The sequence below is a fragment of the Grampus griseus genome (assembly GCF_964374135.1).
Source record: "Grampus griseus genome assembly, chromosome: 3".
Lineage (NCBI taxonomy): Eukaryota > Metazoa > Chordata > Mammalia > Artiodactyla > Delphinidae > Grampus > Grampus griseus.
In genome coordinates, this window is record NC_139019.1 from 168,472,130 (window position 1) to 168,490,436 (window position 18,307).

General features: G+C 50.8%; 1 protein-coding gene across 1 annotated transcript in view; it reads left to right on the plus strand.

Annotated features, from left to right (window-relative positions):
* The window catches only part of SAFB2 (scaffold attachment factor B2), a 33,433-nt gene extending 15,834 nt beyond the window's left edge, over positions 1-17,599 (plus strand). Inside the window, exons 10-21 of the mRNA XM_082650868.1 lie at positions 333-482; positions 569-681; positions 4,704-4,834; positions 6,104-6,195; positions 8,986-9,122; positions 10,764-11,054; positions 12,045-12,185; positions 13,454-13,496; positions 14,841-14,971; positions 16,607-16,719; positions 16,845-16,911; positions 17,201-17,599. Of these exons, the coding sequence (XP_082506994.1) occupies positions 333-482; positions 569-681; positions 4,704-4,834; positions 6,104-6,195; positions 8,986-9,122; positions 10,764-11,054; positions 12,045-12,185; positions 13,454-13,496; positions 14,841-14,971; positions 16,607-16,719; positions 16,845-16,911; positions 17,201-17,351 (1,560 nt within the window). The 3' untranslated portion in view covers positions 17,352-17,599. The remainder of the gene's footprint in view (positions 1-332; positions 483-568; positions 682-4,703; positions 4,835-6,103; positions 6,196-8,985; positions 9,123-10,763; positions 11,055-12,044; positions 12,186-13,453; positions 13,497-14,840; positions 14,972-16,606; positions 16,720-16,844; positions 16,912-17,200) is intronic.
* The last annotated feature ends 708 nt before the right edge of the window (positions 17,600-18,307 follow it).

An 18,307-nucleotide genomic window follows, 5' to 3' on the forward strand; every position in this document is an offset into this window, starting at 1 on the left:
TCCCCGTAGCTTTCCATGGGAACAGTCGAATTGGAGAAAAAGGTCTGAGTGGGAAGGACTTTTGATTAATTAACAGGTCGTGGTTAATGAAGTCTGTGTTTAGCTTTTCTTGTTTGTATTTTGTCACTGTGAGGGGTAATCTGAGAAGCAGTTGTATTTTGATAGGTCAGGATTTATTAGAATCACTTTAATAACTTGTTACGAAGAACAACAATTTCCAGAGCAGTAAAAACAAGTGGAAATGATTCTGATGATCAGTTAACTGCTAGCAGTTCTTGATACGTAGTGTGGTTATTTGCATGAGAAAATAAGAGTACCCTTTTCTCACAAAGGTTGTTGGAGCCAAAGTGGTGACCAATGCCCGCAGTCCCGGGGCCCGATGCTACGGGTTTGTCACCATGTCAACGTCCGATGAGGCCACAAAGTGTATCAGCCATCTCCACAGAACTGAGCTTCATGGAAGAATGATCTCTGTTGAGAAGGTGAGGCTGTTCTTGCTGCTGTAACTCAGAGCTCACAGGCCAGAAGACCTGGTCCCTAACCTGTTTCTGTCTGTGTTGTATTTTAGGCCAAAAACGAACCTGCTGGGAAAAAGCTGTCTGACAGAAAAGAATGTGAAGTGAAGAAGGAAAAATTGTCTAATGTTGACAGACATCATTCTGTGGAGATCAAAGTTGAAAAGTAAAGTGCTTTTTTAAAACCTTTCTCTTCAGAGGAGGGCAGGTGGCAGCCACAGGGTCACCAGCTCCTTATTTACATCTTGGGTGGTTTTTGGCATCTTGCTGCCGCTTAGTATTTATGTCCAAGCAAGTTAGTAATCTGTTGAAAAAATAACACAGACTGAAAGATGTTTGAACAACACGGGTTTGAACTGCTCAGGTCCGCTCACACGGGCAGTTTTTTCAGGAGTAAATACTACAGTACTACAGGTGCAGAGTTGGTTGAACCTGCAGGTGTGGAACCGCGGATAGGGAGAGCCGATTATGAAGTTACATGTGGATTTTTGACTGTGGAGGGTCGGCTCCCCAGTCCCCATGCTTTTCAAGGGTCAGCTGTATTTTTACTTCATTCTTGACATTCTGAGCTCTTGTATGGCCTCTCAAACCCTGGAATCATTTCCTGGTCCACATTGATCCTTGTGCATCTTGTATTTTATCACAGCAACTGCAGAAGCCCAGCTTTGCAAAGACAGTTTCATCCAAAGGAATGTAGCCTGATCTAATATCGAAACGAGTGACCACAAGCTAGTAGTTGACGTGTTGTCTGGCAGATAGTATTTCTTTGTTTCCCTCAGAAATTTAAAATATCCCAGGGCAGTTGTGAGTTCACCCATCCTGGTGTACCTTGGCACCATAGTTTGGGAACCACAGGTCTGAGAGACTACCTTTATAAAGGAGGTGCATCTTTAATCAAGATGAAAACAGGGACAGATCTTTCAAAAGCAAGCATTTCCCATTGATACTTTTATCAAAATTGTAGGTTTATCTTTTTTGAGAAGGTAGATTTTGTTGACGGGCCTGACAGGGTGCTATTCTCAGAATGCATAGTTTATGTTGAGTTTGTATTGTCAGCACAGGTTATTTTCATTTCTAGGTCCACTCACACCCTAAAAATTGAATCTTGCTGAGAATGTCAGTCTCACTGTAATTCAGTTTTTCTGTTTTTTTTTTAAACGTAAGAAAATTTATAGTTAAATAAACATGACTGTGGGCATTACATTCATAAGTTAAACTTGGTTTTTGTTTTTGTTTTTGTTTTCTGCGGTATGCGGGCTTCTCACTGTTGTGGCCTCTCCCGTTGCGGAGCACAGGCTCCGGACGCGCAGGCTCAGCGGCCATGGCTCACGGGCCCAGCCGCTCCGCGGCATGTGGGATCTTCCCGGACCGGGGCACGAACCCGTGTCCCCTGCATCGGCAGGCGGACTCTCAACCACTGCGCCATCAGGGAAGCCCTAAACTTGGTTTTTAAAGATGTACTTAGCCATCTTCGTTGTAGCCAAATTGGAATTTGTAAACCCAGGGGAAATGCATGTCAGATTAGCTTTTTTGTATTTAGGGGTGAGATCGTAATTTTATTGGCAGCTTCTCCAAAGAGACACATCCTGTTGGTAGTGCTAAAAACCTGTACTGGGGGAACATGGGGAGCTCTTGGGAGTTCTTGGTATTCTTAGCACCTCGAGATACATTTCATATGTTGATTTTCTGATCACAAAAGTGAGATATGTTTATGGGGAAAGGAAGGGGGTGTAATCACTAGTTAGCGTGTGTGGTTTCCGCAGCCCCTGGAACGATGCTGTGAGGTCTGTGCTCTGTGTGGAAGGAGAGACAGCTCAGAAAGGAGCAGCGCCGGGCCTGAGGCGAGCAGGGGGTGGCTACCCCAGCGCAGGGCTGCTTAACTGGGTGATGAGCTTAAAATGAAACCAGACTGCTTTCAAGTGGTTTGTGTAGGAGGCTGAGCGTTTTAAAGTTCGTTTTTAATCTTACTCTCTTCTTCATTGAACACCCTCATTTGACCTTTTGTGGGTTTTTTTTTTTGCTGCATTGGGTCTTCGTTGCTGCGTGGGCTTTCTCCAGTTGCGGAGAGCGGGGGCTACCCTTTGTTGTGGTGTGTGGGTTTCTCATTGCGGTGGCTTCTCTTATTGCGGAGCACAGGCTCTAGGCGCGTGGGCTTCAGTAGTTGTGGCATGTGGGCTCAGTAGTTATGGCTCACAGGCTCTAGAGCACAGGCTCAGTAGTTGTGGCTCATGGGCTTAGTTGCTCCGCGGCATGTGGGATCTTCTTGGACCAGGACTCGAACCTGTGTCCCCTGCATTGGCAGGGGGATTCTTAACCACTGCGCCACTGGGGATGTCCCTGACCTTTCGTTTTTAAGAATTTCTAGGTTTGGTAGTCAGCTTAAGTGACATAGAGAAGCTTTTCCTAAAGAGGTTGCTTGTCTTGGATGAGTTTTTATGTAATTGCCATTTGGAAAGCACACACAGATGTCAAGCATAATCCCACTACCCAGGGCTGACACTTTTGGTATCTATTCTTCTGGTCTTTTTCTCCCTATGTATATATTTTTTAGAAATTGCTTTTTAGGGAGTTCCCTGGCAGTCTAGTGGTTAGGACTCTGTGCTTTCACTGCCGAGGGCCCAGGTTCAAACCCTGGTTGGGGAATTAAGATCCTATAAGCTGCATGGCGCAGCAAAAAAAAAAAAGAAAGAAATTGGTTTTTAACTTAATTAGTGTTATCAAGAAGTCCATTTGTGTCTAGGAGTCCAGAACAAGTAGGAAGGGTCTCCTTTCAAGACATTTTGTAAGGCTACTGGGAGGGAGAGGGTGCTGCCCCGGAACAGTGGAAAAGGCACGTCAGAGATGGTTTCTGGGGTTTATTTGCAGTCAGGTGGTGAGCGGAAGCAGTCTCTAATCTGTCAGAAGAGAAGCGGGTAAATAACAGTGGGCTGTGGTTCAGCAGTCGAAAGGACCCAGATCTGTGCGTGTGTCCACACAGCCCAACCGGCAGGGCATGCGGTGAAAGGCATTGTAGAGCAGCACACGAGGACTGTCTCACTGTGTCAGTCTTAAGAAACCTAGAGCATCACTGTAGGGCATCATGGTTACGGGAATATGCGAGTGAAGCCAGAAGAGGTGGAGCCACACAATTGACAGTAAAGGCACTGGTGGTGGCTGTCACAGGGATGGAGACTGTCACAGGGGTGGCTGTGTCCAGAGTGTTTTGTGTCGTAAAGGGAAAGCAGTATGTTACAAACATTTAGTTTTCAGTTCTGATAGACGCCATCAGTTATTATTTTGTTTCATTTTGAAATTGAATATTTCTCAAAATAGATACAGTTTTAAAGCGTCATGCTGTGGAAGTTTAGGAGGGAGGAAGTGTGAGCTGAGGGGCATCTGGGAGAGGTTTCCTCGGCCATCCCGAGCTCTGCCTGGGTGGTGGGAAGAGAGGGCAGGTGGTGCTTGTTAGCAGACCCCATAGGACCTGGATTTCCCATCCTGGACCCTGGCACGCAATGGGCATTTTGTAAGTGTGGAGTTTAACTCCGGGGACAAGCAGCAGTAGGGAATGTGGGAGACACGTTTGAATGGCAGCGACGATTTGTTTGACTGCTTAGCATGAGACTGCCTTCAGTTGAAATGGCACCAGCAGTTTCCATATTTGCTGGCACCTCACGTGCCATTTTGCCTCCCCCAAAGCGTGCGGAAATTACCAGGTGCGGTGGGGGGGGGGGTGGTCTGGGTGGGGGGCCCAGGGCTTCCTGCAGCAGGCACCGCCCCTCCTTGTACTGTACCTCCATTCTGTTTTATACTCTGCTTTTCGGAAAAAGTGTTTTTCCCTATAAAACTTAAAAGTAATATTCTACACATACAAGATGAAACATTTGAAGTTAGTTTTTAACAAGCTTTCCTGTATAATTGGAGTGTTTCTCATGTCTGCTTCTGGGCCTGTTTACACACTGGTACATCTGGCATTTTGGGGAGACACCCCACGAGCCTGTAGTTTCATCTGGCATGTTTTTAGATGTGGCAGGTAACTTAAGTGGGAAGGGGCTGTATCTAAAGAGGGTATTATCATTACCACAGTTTTCAAATAATTTTTTCCCTCCAACTGGCAGCGGGCGGGTTTGCTTTGTGTAGAAGTCTGAGTGTGAGCTACTCCTGTGAGAATCTCAGGACCTCAAGTGTGATCACCATGTTTCTAAACAGAACTGTAATTAAGAAGGAAGAGAAGATGGAGAAGAAGGAGGAAAGAAAACCTGAAAACATTAAAAAGGAAGAAAAAGATGAAGATGAGCTGAAACCGGGAGCAGCCAATCGGTCCCGAGTCACCAGATCAGGTGATGAGAGTCTGTGGAGTGTTCACGAGAAGGGAAGAGGCGGCAAGGGCGGCAGGCGGGTTGCATGGAGTGAGGGCCCAGCAGGCTTGGTGCCTTTTGCTGAGCTGTTCTGTGTGCAGGAAGCTCTTAGAGGACAGCCTCCGGTGATGAAATGGCCAAAAGGGGTTTCTCTACAACATCAGAAATCTGTAGTTTTTCTGGTCGGGATCTGTGTTTATTGGTGGCTCAGTGACCTGGGTGTTGGCTTTTCCTGAGTCTCCGGTAGAATAGAATGTGGGATTTGCAAGAGCGAGGTGTCCTGGTTCCTGTGACTAATTCCATGCAGTTCTGCACGTATGTCGTCGAGTTTTTCCTGCATTTGTGTTAAAATCAGATATAAAAAAAAAAAATGTAGAGAAAACTAAAACCTCAGAGCATCTATACCCATTATAAAAGTTTATTGTGCAATGCACCTTCAGGTTTGCATGAGACTCCACAGAAAGTTTTGTGGGGAAAAGTGAAACCAGTGCGCTCCCCCCCCCACACACATGCCCTCCACCCCCTTTAAAACAGAAACAACCCAACCCTCTGGAACCTTGGAATTTGGTACGGCACATTACAAGTTACATCTCAAGTGTTTGGAGTAATTTACCAGCAGTCTCAAGAGCACTGTGTTTTTAAAATGTTCCTTCAGTATTGTAAATCTCCGTAAATCAGTAATTGTTCCGGTGGTTAGAGCCTGCTTACCATTTCATTGAGGGGAAAATCAGTTTGGAAGCCTTTATTGCAGTAGATGAATGAGGAGAGCCCACCTGTCTCGCGGGGCCCTCCAAGCTGGCAGGCCATGTCTGACTCAGCACAGGGGCCTGGGTTTTGCAGAGCTCTCCAGAACCTGTGGGAGGAATGCACGTCGAAGTGCATGATCCCTGGAGCCACTGGGGTTTAGCGTGGGGGTGAAGGAGGCCTGAGTGTGGGACGTGTTGGTGCCCACGTTGCAGAATGCAGTTTAATTCCCGTTTACGCCGTAAGGTGTGAACAGATCACACCACTTCATTCCAGACAAGCAAAGGCCTGTTGGGGTGCCCCGTCCACCTCAGACCTGCTGTTGCCATGTGGGCGTCACTGACCTCACATCACAGAGGGGAGAGAGATGGGGCGCCGAGGCTCCAGAGCTTATCAGCAGTCATTGGAGGGCGTGTCCAGAGCCCTCGGTTGGTGGGGCTGCTGCCTGCGGTCAGGAGCTGTGGGGAGTCAGCATGATTTCGTAAGCGGCTGTGTTTTCTCCTGAAGGAAGCAGAGGCATGGAACGAACAGTTGTGATGGATAAATCGAAAGGGGAGCCTGTCATTAGTGTGAAAACCACAAGCAGGTCAAAGGAGAGAGTAAGTATCGCTTCTGCCCTCTCAAGTCTAGCTAGTTCTGATGGTGGTTTAACAACCACTCGGATTTGCAGTATAAGAACAACGTTGTTTCACTTTTGAAGTGTTAAGAAAAAGAACTCAAAAGGCGTATTAACTATTTAGAGTATATGTACAGGCACGAACTAGGTTCTGAAACTTATTTCAAAACAATACTTAATTGTGTTTGCTCCCCATAAATGTGTTGACCCTTTGCCGGTCCTGTTAGGTTATAGGTTATACTGTTTTCTAGAAGGAGAATTGATTCACAAGTTGGATGGAATGGGCAAGACCCAGGGCTTGTCAAGTTGGAAGGCAGGTTCTACTCTTTGGTTAATCTAATAGTACTTTATTTATTTTCTTTAGTTTTTCTAGTCTCCTATTAAATTAACCAAAAAGAAAAGTAGAGTCCACCCTAAAACTGTCTTCCATGTTATCAGAGAATGAGCTCCATCGCTTCTGTGGGCCATGCTGCTGGACAAGCTAGTTGCTTGTCCATTTTGCTGCTTCTACTCTGGAAAACAAAACCCTCTGCATCCAGCTGAAGGTTCTAACTAAAAGGTTAATGAGGAGAGTAATGCTGTGTTAGTGAGTGCAGAGCTAACAGTATTCATCCAAGAACACTTTGTGGTCTTGACACTTAATTTTGAAATGAACATTTGGGTTCTATAAAGCAGCAGTTCCTAATGCTGTTTTTCCTCTGGGCTATAGGAAAATCATAAAATACAGAGAAATCTAGAGAAGAAAACCCAAAAAGGCCTATAATGTTACCACCCAAATAACTCTGATGTTAAAAAAGTAACTAATAATGCAGGCCTGATTAGAACATACATGTAGTGTAGAAAGATACAAGGTAAGCGAAGCAGAAGCCTGTGCTCTGCATGGGCTCCCCTCAAAGGGCATTACACATGCGGCACATGTGTCTACACTCTGAAACACCATGGGGAAAGGGTCTTCCCATAACTTGGCTGCTGTACACCTCTTTGTATGTGATGTCTTGGAGAGCTTTGTGTATTGAGACATACAGTTCTGCTTTTTCTACTTTTAAAAAAATGTTTTTAAAATTTGAAATAATTACAGATTCACAGGAAATTGAGGCCCAGGAACCCGTCACCTGGTTTCATCCAGTGGCTCCATCTCGTGTAACCGTGTAGCACAGTCACAGAGCCAGGAGGGTGGCATAGAGGGTGTGAACAGTGCTAGGACATTTTGTCACCCGTGTAGATTTGTGTCCCATCACCACAGTCCAGATGCAGAACTAGTCCATCAGCACAAAGATCTCCTCCTTGGTATCCCTTTATTGTCACACCCACCCCACCAGCCCAACCCCAGCGGCGGGAAACCTCTAACCTGTCTTACATTACCAGCATGTTGTCGTTGTGAGCAAGTGTTTAAATGGAATCGTGCAACCGTGACCTTGAGATTGGCCTTTTCCCTCAGCGTGATGTCCCTGAAATCCATCCAGGTGGTGGTGTGTGTCCTTTTCCTTGTAAAGCTCGTATCATTTCAGCTTACGGATGCACCTTGATCATTTTTAACCAGTCCCCTGGTGACGGACGTTTGGTTGTTTCCACATCCCCTATTGAAAATGGCTGTAGTGCAACATTTGCGTGCACGCCTGTTGGCAGTGTTGGTCCAAAGCCGCCAGGATGTTGTTCATTGTCATAGATACTATCAGAGTGCCCTTCAGAAAGGTTATAGAGGATACTTAGGTTCACTGAGTGTGTAGCGTGTGCTGGGCTGCTAGGAAGTGGCCGAGGCCAGCCTTGAACTTGGAGTCGGATTCGGCACCTCCACTGCCATGCTGGCCTCCCCAGAAGATCACATCCGTACCTCGGAACATAGGGCATCTGCCCTTCCTCACTCCAGTCTGCAGTGTGTGTGATCAGACTCTCAACTCTGCCCATCTTGAGGGTAATGGCGATGTTTTGGGTTGCAGATCTGTCCCTGTAATGAGGGTGTCCTCTGTGTCCCCCTCCTTTGCCTATCTTTCTTTTGGATTGCTTTGTCTTTCATTGACGTTTTTGCCCCTTAGTGAGCGAATTAAGAAAATAAGCTGAGGAGCTTTTGAATAGTGTCTCCCAGGCCCCCCTTCCCTGGAGATTCTGAGGTGGCGGGTCTGCAGGAGGCCCTGGGTTCTGAGCTACGTAAAAACTTCTGGGAGAGTCTGCTTGTGGCCAGTTTGGGAGTCCCAGCCTTTGAGAGCCTCAGAAATGGGTATTGGCTGTCATTGTTTCCTGTCTTCTCCCAGAAATGTAAGAGCATAGAAGTTGCCCACTGGTACTTTCTGCCTTACTGGCAGTGCTGTTTTACATTCAAGTGCCTTTGGTTGGTTCTTTTTTGAGGCCACATGCCTGAGGCCTGAGCCAATAGCTGAGAAGTGAAAAACGCAGCCCCTCCTCCAGCTGTCTGTCTAGACAGCTGCTTCGACAGCTTCCCCAGTGAACGAAGGGGTCGCTGCGGGCATCGAGTGCACATGGCCTGTGCCTCTGGGGAGCCTCGTTTTGCTTTAGATAATGCAGAGCGCTTGGCTCTGCTGCTGCAGAAAAACTGCTGAGGTTTCACCCCACCTTTTCTCTGCCATTAATGCCCTTTGAAAGCAAGACTCTAGCAGCGTAACTCAGATGGCGGTGTGAGGCGGCCTGTGCTGGGGCCTCCCTGTAAACTACGTGGGATTGAAGGATCTTAGTCTAGTCCAGATGTGCATACTCCACTTGCGTCGTGCATCTGTTGTCAGCATTTTCCTAACATTAATAAACCAATTTTGGTAAACAGAGCTCAAAGAGTCAGGATCGCAAATCGGAAAGCAAAGAGAAGAGAGACATCTTGTCCTTTGACAAAATCAAAGAGCAAAGGGAACGAGAGCGCCAGAGGCAGCGGGAACGGGAAATCCGAGAGACAGAGAGGCGGCGGTGAGTGGGGGCCGAGCGAGGCCGGCGGGTCCATGGTCTCCTCTTGGGAGGGTTGCTCTTCCTCCTAAGCGAGTCGCCTGTGTGGCTGTGGCTCACTGGCCTCCTAGTGTGTTTCCTCTGAGAGCGAAAGGCGGGGGCGTTCACACTGGCCCATGGTAGTCCCGTGACATTTCATCAGAGCCCGTTTCTGCTCGGCAGCATCTCCTCTGGCTGAAGTTGCACCCTGGACCAGGTAGCAAGCGGACCCACGCTGCCTATGGCTTTGGTAGAAGGGTCTCCAGGGTTGAGGCCTCAGTTTTTGCCGCCAAACCCTTCCACGTGAATTAGATCAACATGGCAGCCCAGGAACAGGCTGGCCTGTTAGAGCTGTGATTCACATCTTTGCTCCTGAGACGTCTGCGTTTCGTGGCGTTTTCAGGCAGCAGCGGTCCCACAGCGATTCTGTGCCCCTTTGCTGAGGAGATGGTTTGTTGAAGCAGGCTTGTCATTTCCATTTTCGCTTTCTGCCATTTCACACCAGGTTGTCTAGAGCTCCCTCGTCATTTTCCCTTAAACGTCACCCAGTGAAGTTGTGATACTGCAGTGTTTGGGAAACTTTCTTGAGCTAAGGCAGATCATGTAGAAACTTCTCCAGTTTGCTTTTCCAAAACAGTGTGATTTCAGCCTCTGCATATGGGGTTTAGCAAGTAAAAATTTCTTGATCATTTGGAGATGTTTTGCTTCCAGCTGGCTTGCCCTTGGTTTGGACCCTTCCCAGGCACCGTGGGAGGGTGTGAAGAGAGCAGAACGGGTTTCCCCAGTCCCCGCTCAGCTCCTGGTGTGCGGTGGCTGATAAATGAGACCACCATCCCCTTCGCTGGTGACTGGCCTTCTCCTTTCCCCACCCCCTCTTAGGTCCCTTCAAAATGACGTGCTTATTAAAAATACAGCCTTGGGCTTCCCTGGTGGCGCAGTGGTTGAGAGTTCGCCTGCCGATGCAGGGGACACGGGTTCGTGCCCCGGTCCGGGAAGATCCCACATGCCGCGGAGCGGCTGGGCCCGTGAGCCATGGCCGCTGAGCCTGCGTGTCCGGAGCCTGTGCTCCGCAACGGGAGAGGCCACAACAGTGAGAGGCCCGCGTACCGCAAAAAAAAAAAAAAAAAAAAAAATACAGCCTTGTAGAGGGGAGGGGTGACAAAAAGACAGTGTTGATTGTCCCTCTTCAGGGAAAGCTACTGTCATCCGTATCTCCAGGGTTTTCTCCGTGCCCAGCAGCTTCAGAGTGGCAATTATCCGTTGCTTTTCTTACTTTCCGGACCTTTATTTAGCTATGGCTTTGTTTTGGTGCTCTTTGAGCCAGGTCCTCCTGGTCTGGACCTGAGGCTCTGTGTCTGCTCGTCATCACCCCCTCCCTCCCAGCTCACCCCAGCTTTGCTGTTTGGAGAAAGGGAAAGTGTGGAGATTGGGGTTTCTGGCCGATCGAGCAGCTTAGGGAGCCGGTTAGTGCCTGCCGCCTAGTAACTGGCAGGGGGCAGCCAGGCCCGGGGCGAGCCAGTTCCCATCCGGGAGCTGGAAGGTTCCAGACTCCTTCGGAGGACGACGTCTCGATGGCCGGGCGCCACCACGTCGGGAAGTCAGGGCGGCCTTCCTGTGTTCCCCCAGAGAGCGTGAGCAGCGTGAGAGGGAGCAGCGCCTCGACGCCCTCCACGAGGGGAAGGAGAAGGCTCGGCTGCAGCGGGAGCGCCTGCAGCTCGAGCGCCAGCGGCAGCGGTTGGAGCGGGAGCGGCTGGAACGGGAGCGGCTGGAACGGGAGCGTGAGCGCGTGGAGCGGGAGCGCCGGAAGGAGCAGGAGCGCATCCAGCGGGAGCGCGAGGAGCTGCGGCACCAGCAGGAGCAGTTGCGCTACGAGCAGGAGCGGCGGTCGGTGCTCAGGAGGCCCTACGACGTTGGGCGGTAAGGCCCCCGGCCCGGAGTGGGGCGACGGGGCGCTTCTCCTGACGTTGAAAGAGCCACCCCGCTCCTGTCCACCTTAGTGTAGGGAGTCGGAGGTGTTTCAGACACAAACTGGGCCTCTGGACGCTTGGGCAGGGCTCCTTGCTGCCACCTCTGTGGCCAATGCAGCGTTTTTTCCCCACCCGAGTTACGCTTCAGAGAATCTTGATTGTTGCCACTTGCTGAAGGGTTTGATGCTTTCGCCTAGGCCGTCCTGCTATTCGCACTGTGGCTCCTGGTGGAGCATGACCACTGTCTAGTGGAGTGGAGACAACCAAGCATGCGTTATGCCGCATTCACTGCCGTCTCCGTCAGGCTCGTGTGTCCTCCTAGAGGGAGAGGCTAGGTGCTGTGGAGAAGGAGATTGCCTTCCCACTCAGAAAGTAGGTTTATTGCTCTCCAGCTTCTCTGAGCGGCTTAATTGATGGTCACCCATCACCCCACCACCTGTGAGCCTAATTTTCTGGTAAAAATCAGGAAGAAGATAATTGGATACCATCCCGAGCTGTATATAGTTTGCCATCACCCGATCTAATTCCCTTTGCTTCTGCAAAAGCTCAGAGGGAGGTTCAGGTTAGCATAGCAGACGAGGAGGTGAGAACGTGGTGACTCGGAACCTCATTCCAGGAGAATCAAAGATTTCATTGCACTTGCATCTGAGCTCATGTGGGGATCAAGGTATTAACAGCCTTGTGACACAATTAGCTCACAGCGGTTCTTTTTTCAGGATTGTCAGATGAGAATGCCAGTATGCCTTTTGGCAGTTTGGGGGATTTTAATTTATCAAATCAAAGCGATAATGATTGAATGTTTAGATTTTAGCCATGCGGGACATTTTAAATGATACTGGGTCTGGAGAGAGAGCTCCCCTCCCCACTTCTGCCCTCTTTCTTTTTATTCTCATTCTCTTTCATAAATGAAATTTGCATTCTTTTTAAAATTAAAAAACAGGCGAGATGACGCCTATTGGCCAGAGGGAAAGCGCATGGCCATGGAGGACAGATATCGCCCAGACTTCCCTCGGCCCGATCACCGTTTCCACGACTTTGACCACCGTGACCGGGGCCAGTACCAGGAGCACGTGGCTGACAGGTCAGTGCCCCACCCCACTCCTGCAGCAGGGATCGGTCTCCGTCTGTTCTCTTAATGTCTGGTGCACTCGTGAGGTTCCTAGTGGGTGCCTCTGACCGTCACACGTGGGATTTAGAAACAGACCTTGAGCAGGACGTTGGGATCGGTGGTCATGTACGGCATCCTGGCTTTGTCTAGGGGGAAGGCACTTCGGAGCACGTTTCATGCACTGTCGTCTTAGAACAGATGGGCCCTGGGCAGGACCTGAACCTTGGCTTCCCCCATGCTCAGCTCTCTTGGGGGTGGCCCCGGGCTCTGGGTTTCACAGCTCCCTGTGGGGTCTCCACGGCCACACTTCCTCCCTGTCCCTCCCACTGGCACAAGCTGCTCTGGAGCACCGGGCTTTGAGGAGGGTGTGGCCCGGCCTCCTTGTTCACACAGATGAGAAAGCCCATGACCCGCCTGAGCAATCTGCGGGGGTCACTGACTGGCATGGGGTTGTGCCAGCCCACGTGAAGAGAGCTGACTGCGGAATGTGGCAGAGGTCCTGTTAGGCCTACTTTGTGTTTCGAGGGTCTGGGTGGGTTATTTTTCTTTTGCCAGTGCCTTTATTTATTTATTTATTTATTTTTTAATATCTTTATTGGGGTATAATTGCTTTACAATGGTGTGTTAGTTTCTGCTTTATAACAAAGTGAGCCAGTGCCTTTTTAATGAAGACTATATCTCGTTTTTTAGAAAAGCAGCCCTTGATTTTTCCAGTTTAAGAATTCTCTCTCTAGGTTTCTCATCATGCTCCCCTGAGCTGCATATCCTTGAGCCATTTCCCTGCTCATTAGCTCTGGGAAGGAAGAGGGCGGGGGGCGGGAAGACAGGCTGAGAAGCAGCTCGTTTAATTAATTATGGCTGGAATTGGTTTCAGATGTGGCGTGAGTCATGTGTGTTGGGTCAGACTAGAGGTTAGGGACCTGCTGAAGCTTATTACCTGACTTGTCATCAGGCCACAGATAAAATTATAGGCATTAGCTTCATGGTGTGGGTCTCTACTTCTGAGACCCCTCTAAGGGATTTTAGTTCAGTAAAACCTTCGTTCCCACCTTCTTAGGATCCCACTTCACTCCTACCCCCAGAGAAAGCTGTGAGGCAGTTTTTTTTCAGGCCAGTAAATTACAGTTCTCATGTGGTAAAAGGGGATAAGTACTCTAATTGTGGAACTCTTCTGTGTGGTCTGCAGCAGTGTTGTGTAGAGCCATCAGGTGCCTTTGGAATGAGACATTTCTTTTTTGCAGGAGGGAAGGTTCAAGGTCAGTGATGGGAGAGCGAGATGGGCAGGTGAGTAAAAGCCAGATAGCAGGCCAGGGGCGTGCCTGCTTCTGTGGGGTGGGTGGGGCGTGGAGATGTCAGTTCTGGCCGGTGAGTAGATGTGCACAGAAATGATTGGTTAGTGAGTCTGTGTTTTGTATTTTATTTGTTTATTTATTTATTTTATTTTTTGTCTGCATCGGGTCTTCATTGCTGTGAAGTAGCGGGGGCTACTCTTCATTGCGGTGCGCGGGCTTCTCATTGCGGCGGCTTCTCTTGTTGTGGAGCATGGGCTCTAGGCATGCGGGCTTCAGTAGTTATGGTGCGTGGGCTCAGTAGCTGTGGCTCACAGGCTCTAGAACGCAGGCTCAGTAGTTGTGGCACACAGGCTTAGTTGCTCCACAGCATGTGGGATCTTCCCGGACCAGGGCTCGAACCCATGTCCCATGCATTAGCAGACAGATTCTTAACCACTGCGCCACTAGGGAAGTCTCGAGTCTGGAGCCTGTTTTTTAACACAGGTAGGGCTTGTTTTTCGTTTTATTCAGTAGAAACTAATTGAAGAGATACTTGGTTGCCTACATGTTTGGAGTGCCTTGAGTCTAGGCACTGTGGGATGCCCCAGCGGGGGCTTAGTGGCCTGTTAGGGGGTCATTTAGGTCATGTTTTGGGGCATTCCTCTGTGTCGGGTACTGGGATGGGTCCCCGTGTCTGATAGTCTGCAGGTTCCCTGTGAGAGGTGCCTAGGGTGTCAGCTCAGAGAACAGAGGAGGCCTCCACGAGAAAGGTGGGGGACGGCATCAGAATCATGGCTTTTTAAAACAGGGGTGTGGGTTTTGAGAGAGTGCTATATTCTCTCTTGCTCCCCAGGTGTGCTGGCTTCCTGAGCACTGACTTGGTTGGCCAGGGGTACTAAGCCGTTCCTGCCTTCAGTACTTGCCTCCAGGCCTCCACAGTAGTATGAGCAGAGAGGGCTCTGAGGGCGCTGGCCTGCCCTAGGGGTGTGGGGAGGGCCCTCCTGTCTCCAGCAAGGAGCAGGTGCCCTGACTCTTCAGGGAAGGCGGGTCTGAGTGACTCTTCTCAGTGGACCCCGAAGCATGGGGCTCTCCACGCTCATGGGTGGGAGGGCCCGCTGCTGGCCCTTCGTGTGGCACCAGTGATGGAGCTTTAGCGGCGCTTGGGGTTCTCAAGGAGGGGGTCAGGAAGTGCCCGAAGGGGCCTGGGCAGGTCCTCGTGGGTGGCTGGGGTGCTGAGCCACACCCCAGCGCGCTGAGGCAGGGTCTGCAGGTTTCCGAGACCCAGAAGGTAGACCTGCCGCGAGCTTGTCTGGGAGCCATGTGACTGGAGTCGCCCTGTCCCTCTTGTGCCTTCCAGCACTACTCAGACGACCGCCACGGCCACGGAGGACCACCAGAGCGCCATGGCCGCGACTCCCGAGACGGCTGGGGTGGCTACGGCTCCGACAAGAGGATGAGCGAGGGCCGGGGGCTGCCTCCTCCCCCCAGGTTAGCGGGCAGGCCACAGAGGGGCTGGGCATCACTGTCCTCACCGGGTGACAGGTTGGCGTCTCTGAAAGTGAACTGGGCGTGTGTACCTGCCAGGTCGCCTGGAACAGCTCCTCCTGGCCTTGTGTGGGCTCTGCCTGCTGAAGGCGGCAGCCCTGAAGCCGTCTAAGGCTTGTCCCCATCAGTAGTAGAGAAGCTTTACCCCACCCTACCCCTGAAGTTGTCTTTAGGTGTTTGTAAGGCCGGTGTCACGGCTACCACAAGTTTCTGCTGCACCTCTAGGTGGGTTTTTGGGTGTTGATCAAAGACTGGAGTGCCAGTGTGATAGATGAGAGTGTTCTTTCCTGAGCGACCTACTTAGCACTGGGTCCTTTCATGTCGTTTAGTCCTATTTGCGTTAAGTTTAAATGGGCGAGCTCCTGCACTGACAACACGTTGCACTGTGCAGCGTCACCGTGTGACTAGGGGGCTGTCACCTGAGACCATAGGCGTTGCACGCACTGAGGTGCACTCACCCTTGCAGACAGGTGTGGGGGGTCTGCTGGCTTCCTGGTCCTGGGCCTCGGAGTGGTGGTCACCGGCGGGCAGTGCCCTCGTCCTTCCACACCCAGCCTGGGGCCGGGAGGCTTTCCTGTAGGCCTCCAGGGGCTGTTGGCACCTGCACGTGGGTACCGTGTTTTGGATTTTCATCTCCCGGGGTTTCTGTCTGAAACCGTTTTTAAATAGCTTTTTTGAGATATAATTCACATGCTGTGCAGTTCACTCATTTAAAGTGTGCAATTTGATGGCTTTCAGTTAATTCATAGAGTTGTGCATCCATCACCACAGTCCATTTCAGAGCATTTCTATCACCCCCGAAAGAAACCCCCGTTAGCAGCCACTCCCCATCCCCCTGGCAGCCACTAACCCACTTCTTTCCCTGTGGATTTGCCTGTTGTGGATGTTTCACATGAGTTGGAATCACACAGTGTGTTGTGTTGCCTTTTATGTCTGGCTTCGCTCACTGAGCATCGTGTTCTCAAGGTGCATCCTTGTTGTAGCGAGTGTCAGCGCTTCATCCCTTTTCATGGCTGATTAATATTCCAGTACGTGGATGGACCACATTTTGTTTATCCATTCATTAGTTGATGGACACTTTGGTGGTTTCCACTTCGGGGCTGTTACGGAATCATGCTGCTAAGAACACTGGTCTATGAGTTTTCGTGTTAACGCATGTTTACCGGTCTCTTGGTTAGACACCTCGGAGTGGAATCTCTGGGTCATACGGTCGCTCTGTGTTTAAGCTTTTAAGGAACCACTACACTGTTCTCCAACGAGGCTGCACCATTTTACATTCCCACCAGCCCAGTGTGAGAATCCCTGTTTCTGCACACCTTCACCAACACTCGTCCTTCTCTTTTAGATAATAGCCGTCCTAATGAGGGTGAGGTGGTTGTGATGGTAGCTGTGCTGAACACCTACTTGTGTGCTTACTGGCCAAGTGTGTATCTTTGGGGAAGTGTCTGTTGCCGTTCTTTGCCCACTTCTCTCAGAAACCCTTGACAGTGGGGCACGAGCCCCCAGAGCCCCCATGTCACAGCCTCACGTTAGAGGCACAGTGGGACCATTGTGTATCTGCCTTTCGTTTTGGCAAAGGGGTGGCCGTGACTGGGCGGAGCACAGCCAGAGGCTGGAGGAGCATCAGGAGCGCGCCTGGCCGGGCACAGTGGATGCGGGCACGGCGGGCCGGGAGCACTTGCGGTGGCAAGGTATGGGTTCACCCCGGCCTGCGGGTCGGGAGGGCCTCCAGGGGAGGGACAGCCACAGTCCCAGCATGCTCCAGAGGGCCAGCTTTTCCAGGGCTTCCAAGTGCAGACTCTTTCTTCTCTTCCAGGTGGTGAGAGGGGCCTGTCTGGGCCCTCGGGGCCAGGGCATGTGGCAAGTCGGGGTGGAATATCGGGGTAAGAAGTACTGTCCGCGGATAAAATTGATTTGTTCCCACTTCTCACTTCCTCTCCCTTTCTGCATGCTTGATCCACTTTCGGGGTCGAATGCTTTGAGAACAAACCCCCAAAGCAGCTCTTGGCAACTTATGCAGCTAACGCTCTTCCCCGGAATGCGACCCATGGTTATGATTTTCCTCACCTGGAAAAAGCCAAGGGGCTCTAAAGGCCACAGAGCCCTGTGCTGCAACGTGACACAGTGAGAACACAGGTGCTTCCGGGGCCAAACGTGTGCCTTTGTTCCTAGGCGAGGCGGCTTTGCACACGGCGGGCATGCCCAGGCTCACGTGGTGCCCTCCGGAGGCCTCGAGGGTGGAGGAGTGGCCGGCCAGGACCGGGGCAGCAGAGGTCCGCACCCCGCCCCCCACCCATACCCCCACTTCACCCGCCGCTACTAGAGCCCACCCACCCTGCGTGTCCTGGTAGGCAGGCAGACGTACTGTCAAGTCTATTAGCCAGAGTTACCTTGAACTTGTGGAATCTTTTAAGAAACAGAAGCAAATCCTGCCACCGTGTTGTAGCTTAATACAATGTGAATCCACTTATTTTTTCTTTTTTTTAAAATAAATGTGTTCTTGTTCTGCCATTTGTAAGACAGGGTTTCTGTTAACGAGGCATTCCATTTTCCGTTAATAAAAGTTTATGGTTCGCAGCTGTGTGTGTGTCTCAGTGATGACAGAGCAGAGAGCAGTGTCAGCCCTCGGCGGCACCGCTTTTGTTTGGGTAGCAGAGGCCGGCTCGTGTTCCTGAATTCTCACAGCTCTCAATGAAGTGGGGCTGTGCACCTCCCCATCTTACAGGTGAGGAAATAGCTGCGGGGTCAGATCATTTGTCCGAGAGCTTGTAGGTGGCAGAGCTGGGATGGGAATTAGGAATTCTTCCCTGAGGGGAGGTGTGTGTGCGCATCGGGGGGCCCTGGGACCAGCACTTCACCTCTTCTGCTGGGGTGCCTGGGGGTGTCCATCCAGTGGTGGTGTGCGTTTTGGGGGCCTGGCTGAGGGCTGGGGATGGGGCAGACCCTGCCTGGTGTGAGCCCAGCTATATCCCATCCGCCCGTTTTTCTGGAAATGCAAATTCATAGGTGAAATCTCATTTGTGATTATAAGCAGCAGCAATCTTCTTCATTAAAGACCCCTGTGTGGCCAGAGGGGCCATCTCTGTTCCTCTGGAAGGATCGTGGCTGCCCACGCAGAGCTGATGTCGGGACACGGAATGGGTGACTGCAGGCTTGTTGGGGCAGAAGCCATGAATGAGGTGGCCTGGTGGCCACAAGACTGATCTGGGACCTGCGCAGGGCCTGGGGTCAAGAGGGACGCTGGTTTCCCGCGAATCTCAGCCCTGGACCGGCGTGGTC